The following is a 13,255-nucleotide window of genomic DNA, read 5'->3' on the forward strand; positions in this document are numbered from 1 at the left end:
AACCGGGTTTTCCATCCACACAGTAAAGAGGTCCCCAGGGTAAAAAAAGCAGCTATTTTTTCCAGGACAGAGAGGACTTATATTTTACTTTTTGGGGGCTTTGGACAAGGTATTTCATTTGCATGAACTTCACTTTCCTTATCTGCAAAATAGCTCCGGTGGATGTGCTGTTTTGAGGGTGGATGAGCAGGTGCAGGAAAAGTCCTTAAGCGCATTCCAAGCTACAGCAGAGGTTCAGTAAGCTCAACAAGTGAATAAAAACGAACTGGAGTCACTGGTAACCCTGGAGAGGATTCAGGTCCCTCAAATCCCAGGATCTGCGCTGACTATAGACCTCGCTATTGTTGTTTTAAATAAAAATCAGCAAAACCCCCCTGAAATCTAAAGGGTATCCAAAAATGGCCCAAACCACCCACTCCACGGTGATGGAACCCTGGGCCTCAGGTTCGCACAGGGCCGGCCCGGTTTCCTGTATTTCCGTCCAGCCTCCCAAGGGTCTCTCCCTCTTTGGCATGTGAGAGGCCAGCACTTGGTGCACGCTGGACTTGAAATTGGAGAAATGAGAAGTCAAACCTCTCAAGGATTGGCCTTTACCCTTGGATAAGGCGGTAATGCGCCAGGTCCCCTCTCCAAGGGGATCCTCGGTAATAGCCTAGATGGTGCACAGGTGCACAATTTGGCGGTAGCAATGAGCAGGACTGTACGCCGTGCGGATTGGGAGATGCCCACGGCCCTTTCGCCTCTCCACCCGGCTCCTGGCTCTCTCGGGGCGCGGCCAAGGAGCGCGGGGGCGTGGCCACCGGGCGCGGGGCGGGGCGAACCAGCGCGGCCGGGGGCGCGGGGCGGGCGCGCTGAAGAGCCGGCTTGCGCGCGGGCCCGCGGGAGCCCGGGCCGCGGCACAGCAGCCCCGGCGGCCGTGCCACGCACGCGCCCCGCACCGCCCTTGCCCCTCGCAGGCGGTGGCACTGTCGCTACCTCCGCCGCAGGAAGGAGCCGGCCGCCCTGCCGCGCCGGCACCATGCCCCGCATAGACGCGGACCTCAAGCTCGACTTCAAGGATGTCCTGCTCCGACCTAAGCGGAGCAGCCTCAAGAGCCGATCGGAGGTGGGGTCCGTTTGAAACCTGACCCGGGGCTGAGAATTTGTTTTCTGGGTGCCGCGGGGGAGGTAGTGGAAGGGGTGGCTGCTTCTCTGTGTCGGCGGCTGGGTGCTGCCCACCTTTCCCCCGGGAAAGAGGAGGGCCAGTCGGCGCCCTGCCAGGACTTGGGCTATCTGTAAGGACAGGGAGAAAGGGGCCCGGTTCGGGCCTAAAATTCTAAATCAGTCCGGTTGGATGGGCAAGGGGAAGTTTACACTGAAACTGGACCACAGAGGAGCAAAGATCAAGTGGCCAATAGACCTAGAATGGAGGTAGGGAGGCGCACTCCCGGAGAAAAGGAAACGGTGGAGCCCGGTGGAAAGCCAGAGCAAAACAACCGCAGATCCTTGCGATTTTTGGCAGCGTCTCCGCGTGCCGGGAACCGCTGCTGCTGCTTGGTGGACTTTAACAGAGCTGAAAAGCCGGGAGCCCCCGGAAGCAAGTTCACGGTTGACTTTCCGAGTTAGGGTGGCCTTGCCGAGAGCGGAGCTTGGGGACCCGTTCTTGGTGGCGCCGCGCGGTACTGGACAGCCCCTAGTCCTAGCCCAGCCCCAGCGAGAAGCAGAAAGCGCTGGGCTGAGGGTGGTAGGGCGAACTGGAAGCCTGGAGCCTTTTGCTTGTTTTGCCTTAATGAGATCAAAGCTTACATGAGCAGGTGGAGTCGGACCTGGAAATAGCCAGGGACTGGGGAAAAGGGAGGTCAGACCCTGAAGGACAAAGTAGTTTGAGGGGAAGGCAGAGTCCACAGGAGTAGTTATGGGCCAGGGACCTTGACTTTGCCTGGTCTTCTGGGAGCTGAGAAACGGGAAACCACAGGGTCTGGAAGGCTGGGTCCGAAAGGGTAAAGTGGAGGACGCTGAGCCAGCAGGCCCAGTTTCCTTTCACCAGCTCCGCCAACAAGACCATAAATAAATCCCCTCGGAGAAGAAGAACTCCACTCCAGTGCCCAGGCCTGACTGCAGTGTCGGGTGCTGCCAGCTGAGGGCCTGTTGGGATCTGGACAGCCTCTCGCAGTTCACTTTCCCCAAGTGGAAGCATTGGCCCGCTGGAGCCAGGACAGGACAGGAAGAGGTGGGGGAGAACTGACCTGGGCCCTTATCACCCCAGATTAGATGCCCCTGTGCCTGTCCTTCATCTTGTTCTTTTCAGAGGCACGAAAGAACTGGGCAAACTCTTGGAACAAAAATAAAGTTTGGAAAACAGCCCTGGGCTCCAGAAGTAGGAGCTGTAGGCAGTACCTGAGGCCAGACAAGATAAAAGTGGGCATTCTGGGCGGAGTAATGATTTAGCAACCTCTGTAAGTATTCCAAGTTAATTTAGAAGAGAAACTATTTCTAAGAAAAAATACCTTCAAAACAGGGATATATGTGTTCTCTGAACCAGAAAAACACTTTATGAAGGTAAAACATTTCCAAATTTATATAACGGAATGAATTCTTCCAGAGAACAATACGATATGGCATGCAACCCTTGGTTTTGTAATTTGGACTGATTGCTGCTATTAATATACAGTGGCACCTGCAGTGAGAAGTCGGTGCCCTTCAGGACTGTTTTCCACGTTTCCAACTTTGTAGGAATTTGCCAGCTACCTGCCCGGAAGCTGCAGTTAACTGGTGTTGCCTTTCTGATTGGTTCTTCTAATGGTTTAGCTTCCTGGGGCAGGAGTTTGCTGCCTGGCTGGCCATTCCCCATGGTCTGACTTTACTTGCCTGAGTGGTGTTGAGGGATTTAATTAGGCCTTTCTAATTCCCTCTTAGTGATTCTCAATTTGCTTGTTGGTGCCTGAAGTTTCACGTGCCAGATACAAACTTTAATTGCACAGTCAGAAGCTTACAATGTATGCACCCTGGTGGAAGTAATACTGTATACAAATTCGAAACTAAATAGCAGATGAAGGATTTTGAGCAGAGAGCAGGTTTGAGGGGATCCCAGAGAGAAAACCTACCTGGTAACAGTATCTGGCTGGGAAAAGAGTATTTTGGCAGTTACCGAGTTTGATCACTGGGGCAGGGAATGAGCAGGAAGCAGAGAGGGAACCATAGAAGTTCAGTACTCCTGCCCAAGACTCACAATGATTTGGGGTCAGCTCTCAGAAGCAACAGGACAGGTAGCCTTCATGTAGGTGCTACAGCTAGACAGTCATCTGCCAACCGTCCAACTTTGTTTCAGAGGAAGGAAGTGCCACAGTTTATGTGGAGACATTTTGGATAATCTTTTCAAAGGGGATGACTTTGTTAAGTCAAGATTTTGCCCTTTCCTGGTACACTGGGGAGTTCACATCCTGTGGCTCCAGAGTATTTTCTTCCTTGGGACCCATTCCTGGCTTCGACATCAACCCTGATCTTCAAGTTCAGTAAGAAAAAAATTTAACGATCAAATGCAACTCTAACTTTGAAAGTGTGGCGTTGAAGAGAGTTGGTACAGAAAATCATCCCTTTACCTTAAAGGTGGAGAAGATGCCACTGACATTCATTCTGCTTAAAACTCAGTGGTTAAGTGTCACCAGCAGTCCAGTGAGAAGCTGTTACCTTCTGTCACTGGTTGGCCCAGGACAATGCGAGCAAGGCCGAGTGGAGAGGCACTGGGTTGGGAGAGGGTTTTGGTCTAAGCTCTGTCCCTGTTACCTTTGTATTGGTTTCCTGGGGCTTTTGCACCAAAATACCACAAACTGGGTGGCTCAATACAAAAAAAATTTATTGTCCCCTGGTTCGGGAGGCTCAGAGGGAGAGTGAGTTCCATCCTCTCCTCACCTTCTTATGTGTTTGACTGGCAGCTTTGGGCATTTCTTGCCATGCAAATGCATCATGCCAACCTCTGCCCTCACCTCATCTCTACAATAAGTGTTGTGTGCCCAGGTTCAAATTTCCCTGTTTGTAAGAACATCAATCATACTACACTAGGGACCTCGCTAAGTTACCTCATTCAAATTTGACCAGTTGTAAAGACCCTTTCTCTGAGTCAGGTCACATATACAGGTACTGGAGATTAGGACATCAGCCTCTTTTTTGGGGAGACACAATTCAGCCTGCAACATCCTCCATATAATTAGAAGGCTCCACGACTTGCTGTTAGTCACAAATGCCTCCGAATCACCTAGGGAGACACTCCAACATATACACACTGTCTCCAACACAAAGGTTTTGATTTATGACGTTTAGGGTGGCCTGGACATGTTCTCAGAAATCATCCTAAAAGGATTCTGCTGTGCACATGGTTGCTGCTGATGCCCTTTCTATTTGTGGAACCTGTGCTGGCTGGTGATGTGGCAGCTGTGGGAGGGTCTCTGAGGCCTGAGGGCTCACATCCAGAGGACTGGGCTGGGATCACCAAGCACTGTCTTGCAAAAGGCTGGGGCCGAACCACAGGATCACTCTTAGCCCTGAACTGTACCCTACTCTAGAAGACTAGAAGTGAAGGGAAACATGCGTTATTTCGTGTCTGTCCAGCCACTAGGCCTACAAAGATGAAAGGCAAGCTCCCTGTGCCCAGGTGAGACAGATAATGAACAGTCTAGATAATGAAAGAACAGCTTATCTCACTATCATCCCTAGATTTCGGAGAAGTGTCTTCCGCCCTGGTCCCTACTTGTCCTCTGATGACACTCCTCACTGGGCAGGGCCTGTGGGCTCTGGGGTTTCTTCTAGGGCTAGGCTCCAAGTTCTCAGACTCCTGGGTATCCCTCCCCAGATGGTATGAGCTCGTCCTAAGGCCTGCATGGCCACCCCTCCCAGGTGTGCTTTCCCAAGGGCCAACCGCTGCAGGGGTGTGTCCCTCCCACCCAGAGTGGCTGAGTGACAGTGTGCGCATGTGCACAAAACTTCACCTGCAGAGGTGTCTACACGTGCACATTAAGACTTGAGAAGGGACAGGGTTGTGGGCTGGATGCCCACTCTACTGTGACCTTCCTGGCCCACAGATGTCACTGATTGTGTCAGGGTAAGAGGATTGAGCATATTGTATGCAGCAAATTGTTAGCTTGACCCATGACATTGGATTATTTGGAATGTGATTTGTGGCTCTCTATTTGAACTTTTGAGCCACCAAAAACCAACTCAATAAAGTTGTGTTTAGAAGAGCAGTAGAAACATGTTTCTCAGGTGAAAGGGGGGGGGGGATCTGTTATTTTCTGTTCCCTTTCAGATGGGGTTTACAGAGAGGGAATTTACAGGTGCTATATTTGGTACATTGGCCAGCTGTGGCAGATTAAATGCCAAGTTTTGTTCCTGGGAGGCTGGAATATTTAAAGTATTTATCTCTTAGCGAACAACTGGTCTGTTTTGGGTGTGTGTGTGTCTGGGTGTATAAGGCTGGGGAAGATAACTTCATTACTCATTTTCAGAATGAAATATTGTAAAGAGTCTGCCTTCAGGGGGTCCTAGAGATTGAACCCAGGGTCTGTGCATGCCACGCACTTCTGACCACTGAGTCACACCCCTAGCCCCAAGAACCTGCCTTACCGAGGAGACCAGAAGTGAAGGGAAACATTCATTGTCGAGGCCAGGGAACCTTTTCTGTGAAGTGCTGGTGGTTTTGTTTTGTTTTTGTACCGCTGACAGGTCTTGGTGTGCCAAGAAAAAGCCATTGTGGCCTCAGCTGCATACAGAGTATAACAGCTCTCCCCCATGCCTCTTGGAGGAGTAGAAGAAGAATTTGAGGCCAAGGAATTCTGATTGTTTTAAGCCCCTGAGCCAAAGTGTTACAGGGCCATTAGCAGCACAGAAGGTTGCAGCTAATAGACTCGCTCAGTCATTTTGCAGGATGTCAATAAAACTGGCTTCACCGGTGTAGAACCAAGAGTCATCATGAAGGAAGTAGATAAAGGGACCCAACGCCGCATATGTTCCTGCAATTACAGAGTCTCATTTCCCCTTGTTGACTGTAGTTTAAAGCCAGTGTAATTATATTGATGACGTCATTCACCCAGGAAGCCTCCTGGACATGGAGCCCTGGGTGGAGAAGCAGGAGGAATGCAAAAACGGAAGCGTCTGAGATGTCCCGCAGGGTTTTCTGACTTGATTCCGCTTGCTGCTTGCGTGAAATGAAACTTAAATCAGATGAAAAAGAATAAAAGGCTCTAGATAAACACTGGTAGGAAAGGATTATTGGTGGGGTTCTCAGGAAGCTGGAGTCACATAGGTCTGAATTATTTTAGAAGCATAAGATTCATACTTGGGTCTCTCCTGCCAGTTTGCTCGGGCAAGCACCCACCTCCATTGTGACCTGAATCTCTCAGGGTCCAGCCATGGAAGCCAGAAATGTGGGCTATTTCAAGCAGGGAATTTAGTGCAGGTTCCTAATACAGCCGAGATGCCACATGGGATATTCAGGCACACCAGAGATGGCAGTGCTAAGAAGCTGCTCCTCCCCTAGGGTGAGAGTTGGCAGGAAAGATTGGCTCACTCTGAGAAAGTTGGAACCAGGAGCACCGGGGCCTGAAGGACGCCCAGCCATTCTGGAGAAGTTGCTCTAAAGGGATCTGGAAGAACCACCGGTGTCCCCCGTCTCCAACCACCATCCTTTGGTTTTTCTGCAGGGTCCTCCACTGGCCACACTTGGTCAGAAACAAACTCAGAATGGAACCCATAGTGTGTGACCTTTCTGTGATGAGAGCAGGCCCAGGACCTGCTTTGGGTCATAGATGTCATTGACTCCGGTAGCTTTGTATGAGTCCCTTGATTTGCACACTGCTGCTGCTAGCCCACCCTGCTAGCCAGCTATCCTGGGTTCCTGACAGCTGATAGTCCTAAAAGCCCACAAGTCAGAGTGACAGTGGATTTGGAGGCCTCCCTCCAGCTGTTTGCAAGTCAAAGGAACAAGTGTTTATATGCGTGGACATAGGGTGGCAGTGAATGTCCCTCCAGCTCACTCAAAGATGCTCCTAATTACGAAACAGCTGCGGAGGTTGCGAGGCTAAGGGATTAATGGTTGGGAGTTCACTGCAGGGTAGATTTTGAGTGTGGTTCCAGGTGAAAAGTCAGCATTGCAGGGATCATCAAGGGAGGGAGGAAGGTCATCATTGGCAGGGGAGAGCGGAATGGATTTTCTCAGAAGCAGCATGGTCCCTCCGGTGCTTGAAGGTTGGGAAAGGATATCATGTATCCTGATGAGCCAGGTGGAGAGTAGAGGGCAGCAGTCGGGGAGGAGAGGCTAACAGAGGAGCGAAAGCTTCTGATTTGGAGCTTGGGCTTCGTGGAAGAATTCCCAGTGCCTTGTACTGGTGCTTGAGGGGGACCAGGCACCGTTGGAACTTTTGCAGTTGGATGCAACATGTTACTTGGATTCTTCAGGGATTCTCCCTTCTCCAGAACATCTGGAGTCAGAGCCCAAAGAGAACCCAGGGGCTGAGGGTCCGATGCTTCTTTTGTGTTCTTCTCACTGTCTCTGAGCACAGAAATGCTGCACCTGTCCTGAAGAGCACTCACTCGTCGCCCTCTTGGCCCGCAGGTGGATCTTGAGCGAACCTTTACATTTCGAAACTCAAAGCAGACCTACAAAGGGGTCCCCATCATCGTGGCCAACATGGACACCGTGGGGACATTCGAGATGGCCGTCGTTATGTCACAGGTGAGATGGCAGGTCCCCCTGCCTCTGCGGCTCACAGCAGGGTGAGGTTGGCAGGGGCCTACCCTGGACTTGCATTCTTCGGGCTTTGGAGTCTATTTGTTGCTCCATCCACTTCGGTGAGAATGCCTGGGGTGGACTTAGAAATTAGAGATCCACACGTAAGTTAGAACATGATAAGTGTCTTAGAAGAGGGACATTGCTTTCTAAAGTCAGGACCGGGGGACATGGTCTGCAGTCTGTGCTACATAATGATTAAGCACCACTGGATATAATGTATCTTGATTATTCTTAATTCACAACTCCACAGTCTAGGTTTATGGATGAGAAAACCTAGGCAGAGAGAGAGAGGGAGGGAGGAGGGGTAGCTTGCTTTGGGGCCTTTAGCCAGGTAGAAAGAGGCAGGACTTAATCCAAACTGACTCTAGAATCCAAGGGATTTCACTCAAATGACAGCCCTCAGGAGAATCTCAAGGTTCCAACAACTCATCTAATTGCCAATACGGAGAATTGGTAGTTTCTTGGCCTTGGGAAAAATAAAGGGAATGCTGTTTGTAGGCAAGACTGGGTCTTGCATGGCTGTGTCTGACGTGCGGAGCCTCTTAGGGCCTCGGTGTGAGACGTTTGCCCATGTGTATGGGGTGGTGTGTCTGTTTCTGTCCATCAAGCCTGCCAAGTGCAAGGGTAAATCCAATTAGTCGACAGAGCTTCTCACGGTGGGCAGCAAGTCTAGCAGCAGGAGGCGCCGGGACTCATGATTAGGCAGTGATTAGAGTGAAAGGATTCTCAAACAAATTATGAGCTCAAAAAACAGAGCAGGGGGTTGTCCATCTGACTGTATGATCTGTTGTATCCTCTGTCACTTCTCAGTCCCCAGGGAGCTTTGGGCCAGAGGCTAATAAATTAATTGCTACAAGGATGTGGCATTTTTTTCTCTCCATCTTTCCCTTGTTCTGCTGTCGTTAGTCACTGCTATTAATGAACAACGTATTAGTGTATGCTATGGTTTGGATAAGCGGCCCCCAAAGACTTGCTTTACTAGATGATGTTGGAGCCTTTACAGGGGGTGGAGGGCCCTAGGTGGAGGTCAGTATGCCCTTGGGGGCCTGCCTTAGAAGGGGGGATTGTGGGATCCAGTCTCTTCCTCATTCCCTTTTGCTCTCTGGCTTGTGATGAGGTAAGTGGTTTTGCTCCTACCATAAGGTGCTGCCTCACCACAGTTCCAAACAGTGGAGCCCATTGTTCGTGGACTGGAACCTCCGGCACTGTGAACCCAAATAAACATTTTCTCCTTATAAGTTAACTGTCTCAAGTGTCTTCTCATAGCCACAGAAAGCTAAATAACATAGTGGGAAAATGAAGAGAATCAGGGAATAATAAATTGCTTGGTTAATTCACGTATCAAATTATTATTAGTCCATTAAAAACTTGCTGTGTCCTCCCCACTTTCACCTTGCAAATTTCCCCATGAGTGAGATCACGAAGCTAATAATACTGTTCAAACTTACTCAGAGAAGGAAATGAAATAATGCCTGCCAAGCACTGGCACGTGATAATGAAGGCTGGGTCGAGAGGCAGAGATTCAGGGTTTCACAGTTTGTGTAATTCCCTCCCTTAAACATGTCAACTGTCGGATGGGTTTAGCTTTTAACAAGAAGGAGTTAGCAAAGAGTGAACACAAGGAAAAGCTGTTACTGGAGTCCCACATCAGAGGGCCTACTCTGAGGACCCCTCAAAATCAGGTCTGGCCACTCACCCCCAAAAACAAACATAAAAAGTAATGGTGAAAAGCAGGAAAGGAACTTTTCATCTATATGGCCGTATTGAGAAAGCAAAATAGGTCCAATGTCAGCCTGTCTAGGGGTGTTGACAGAGGCCTGAGGTTTGAGTGAGGAAGGGATCCGGGCAAGAGGGCTGGGTCATGAGGCAGTCTGGGAGAGCCCGAGGTCCGGTTGGTCATTCTTGGTTCTGGTTTTGGGAGGCCCTTATTGCTTGATGGGGGGCAGTCTCCACTCTGCAGGATGTTCATCCATCAGACCCGCAGTCCTGGAAAGAGGCAGCTTGGTTCTCATGAGACCGTTGCTCCTGCTTGGGGTGGGGGTGGGGGGAGACTCATCTGGCTGATTTCCTGCAGAGCCTGCTGTTCCAGGAAGATGCAGGGAAATGGCTGGAGACTCCTAGGAGCTGCTCCAGGGGAGAGGGCTCCTGTGGCTGCTCATCCTAATGTCATTGTCACCATCTTGTTTCCTAGCACGCCATGTTTACAGCGGTTCATAAGCATTACACCCTGGAAGAGTGGAAGGTTTTTGCCTCAAAGCACCCGGAATGTCTTCAGGTAAGACTCTGCTAGGGTTTGTCTCCAAGTACCTCCGGGAAGAGAGAGTTGTCAGAAGCCTGTGAATCAGCAGACAGATGCACTGGGGTGGTGGTTCCCTGGTCCTGTGTCACTCCAAGGGCTTGCTGAGGAAACCTGCTCTGTGGCACCTTATGTAAATACTAGGGTTTACCTGCTCTCCCTGGAGAGGTGAAGTGTTTTCTCACCAGCTCCCAGGGAGACCTGTGCTTCCTGCCAGGTGTTTCAGGGTAGACCCAGCCCGAGTAAAACCCTCTATTGCAGCAAGTCGTTTTGGAGTTCAGGAAGCAGTATGCCTGCTGGAATAGCTGTCATCAGATAAGAAGTGCCATTGAGGTCAGGGAAAAGCTGGAACTCTCGTACGGTGCTGGCAGGAATGCGAGATGCTTTGGAAAACAGTCTGGCAGATTCTCAAAAGGTGAAACCTAAGAGTTGCTACAGGACCTGGCAGTTATTTCTAGGTGTGGATCTAGCACACGTGAAAACACACACACACACACACACACACACACACACAGAAACTTGTCGATGTGTTTTCATAGGAGCATTATTTCTAGTAGCTTCAAAGCAGAAAGAGCCCAAATATCCATCAGTAGCTGGAGGGGTAAACAAATTAGGACGTAGCCACGTGATAGCAGATGGAATCATTCAGCCACAAGAAGGAATAATGGGCTGGTTCATGTGGCTGCGTGGTGAAGCTTGAATGTTTTGCTAAGTCAAAAAGCCAGACGCAAAGTGATTCTGTTAGCATGAATTGTCCAGAATGGGCAAATCTGTAAACATAAAATGGATTAGAGGAAGCAGGAGGCAGAAGAGGGGTGATGGTTAAGAAGTATGGGAGTTTCTTTTTGGGAATCATGAAAATGTTTTAAAATTGGTTGCCATGAGGCTGGGGTTGCAGCTCAGTGGTGAGTACTTGCCTGGCATGTGTGAGGCCCTGGGTTCGATCCTCAGCACCACATAAAAATAAATAAAATAATTGTATCCATCTATAACTAAAAAAAAAAATAAATAAAGTAAAAAATAATTGGTTGTGGTGAGCACACAACTCTGAGTTTGCCAAAAGTCATGGAATTGTGCAGTCCAGGTATGTCCCATCTCAGAAAAGTGTTCAGAAAAAAAAAAAAAAGGATAATTTTAAAACAACAATAGAAATCCCTACCTAGGGTAGCACTCCTGTCCTTCCTGAACCTACAGGTGATTTGACCCAGATTCAGCAGGGAGGTCTCCCAGGGTGACAGTTCTCCCTCCCCACAGTTGGCTCACTTGTGATTCAAAGAAGATTTGGGACATTAACTGCCTGGTAGGGGGGGGTCTCTCTTTCTGCTGCCGCTCCCACCCTCCTTTAGTTAGGTGTGGTTTTGGAGAGGAAATCATTTTGGTCAACAGCAAGTCCTTCATTTTTTGCTGAATTGTAGTCAAATGAGTTAGACCATTGTCCCTGGCTGTGTGGGGGGGACTGGTTCTAGGACCACTCCGCAGACACCAAACTTCTCGAATGCTCAAGTGCTTCCATATATTTGCATATAAACTAGGCACATCCTGGTGCACACTTGAGATGAGACCCCATGTGTTCGGGCTGCACCGTCAACCCATCTCTAGATGGCGTGCCTGATACAGCGTTCATGCTCTGTAGACAGTTGTTACCTGTATTTTTCCAGAGACTGGAGCCCTAGGCCAGAGGCTTGGCTCCAGAGGTCCCAGCAAACCGAGCACGGTCACTTTCCCCAAAAAGCAAAACCAGAAAAGTAATAGGGAGAGCAGGCAAAGCACTCCCCTCAACTGGGCCACCTTGGGAAGGCACAGCGGGACCCAGCATCTCAGCCTGGGCTCGGGTGCTGCCTGCATTAGGGAGGCGTGAGGTCTGCGAGGGGGCGGTGGTCTCCATCCAGGTGTCAGGTTGATCAGTCTCTGCTTCTGCAAGGTGGCTCCCGGGAAGGCCTTGTGGCTTGAGGGGCGATTTCCACTTGTCCTTCAGGGTGTTTGTCCATCACACTGTGATCCTGAAGGGGGCGGTTTAGATCCCCATGAGGTGATTGTCCCTGCCTTCAGGGGAACAGTCCTATGGGGTGAGCTCCTGGAAGTCGTAGGACAATGAGAAGTTCTAGGTGTCACTCCAGGAGTGGGATGCTGCAGAAGCTGACAGTCAGATGTCCCTGAAACTCAGTCTGGGAGGGGGATGAGAGAGGCCAGGTCAATGTGAGGCTAGGAAACCTCCTAGTGCTGGTTTTTAGGTGAGCCCTGCCGCAGTGATTAACATGTCTGTGCCCAGAGCTGGGCAGGGGCCTGACCGCGGGTCGAAGCTAATAAAGAGGACAGGTCACAAAATGGAGGCAGAGTCGCCAAGCTTTGTCCTGTTTCCGTTTCCCATAGGACATCTGCAGGCCCAGGTGAAGTCACTGCGTTTAGCCGAGGCAGCGTCTCTAAATCCCTCTTCCAGGTTGAGTGTCCCTACTTGGTTCTTGCTGGAAACTTCCTCCTTCTTACCTGTCGAGTTTCTGTACCACGATGTTTGTACGGGTGGCTCCACTGTTTATAGTTCCACACAAGAATCTTGAGAAAATGCAGTGAAAGCCAAGGACAATATCTCCTGCAGATTTAAGAATCTGTTTACTGAAAAGTTTTAGTGGCTGAGGCCCAGGTTTGAGGATATGTGCAATGCCAAGGTAGAAAAGATGATGATCGAAGTTGAGCTCATCTAGGGGCACAGCTCTCCTCTGTCTCCTGAGCAGACCCGCTGAGATTCGATCACATTGAACCTGCCAGGGATGCCTTTTTGTCCCCGGAGAAGCCACCTGGGAAGAGGCAGGGGGGTCTGCTGGGAATGCTCCTGCTTACGCCAACATTCTTGCTTCATCTTGGTACAGCACATGGCTGTGAGTTCGGGCAGTGGACAGAATGATCTGGAAAAGATGAGCAGCATCCTGGAAGCCGTGCCACAGGTGAAGTTCATCTGCCTGGATGTGGCCAACGGCTATTCTGAACACTTTGTGGAGTTTGTGAAACTGGTCCGGGCCAGGTTTCCCGAGCACACCATCATGGTAAGCACAATAGGATATTTCAAGGTGAGGAGGCAGAGGGATTCAGTGTGGGGGGACCTGCATTCTTGTCATAGCCTCTTATTAAAAGGCTAGTTTGGAATCTTTAGGAAAAGGAGAAGTAGCCGGGGGTGGTGGTGCACACCTATAATCCCAGCAACTCCA

The 13,255-nt window shown here is 50.1% G+C and overlaps 1 protein-coding gene across 2 annotated transcripts in view; it reads left to right on the plus strand.

Moving 5' to 3' along the window:
* The first annotated feature begins 834 nt into the window (after positions 1-834).
* The window catches only part of Gmpr (guanosine monophosphate reductase), a 38,080-nt gene continuing 25,659 nt past the window's right edge, over positions 835-13,255 (plus strand). Inside the window, exons 1-4 of one of the 2 annotated variants that reach the window (XM_076859238.1) lie at positions 835-1,105; positions 7,583-7,702; positions 9,951-10,034; positions 12,920-13,093. In XM_076859238.1, coding sequence (XP_076715353.1) covers positions 1,019-1,105; positions 7,583-7,702; positions 9,951-10,034; positions 12,920-13,093 — 465 coding nt within the window. In that variant the 5' untranslated portion in view covers positions 835-1,018. The remainder of the gene's footprint in view (positions 1,106-7,582; positions 7,703-9,950; positions 10,035-12,919; positions 13,094-13,255) is intronic. The other variant, XM_076859237.1, reaches the window with a different exon arrangement.

The sequence above is a fragment of the Callospermophilus lateralis genome, chromosome 6, assembly GCF_048772815.1.
Source record: "Callospermophilus lateralis isolate mCalLat2 chromosome 6, mCalLat2.hap1, whole genome shotgun sequence".
Lineage (NCBI taxonomy): Eukaryota > Metazoa > Chordata > Mammalia > Rodentia > Sciuridae > Callospermophilus > Callospermophilus lateralis.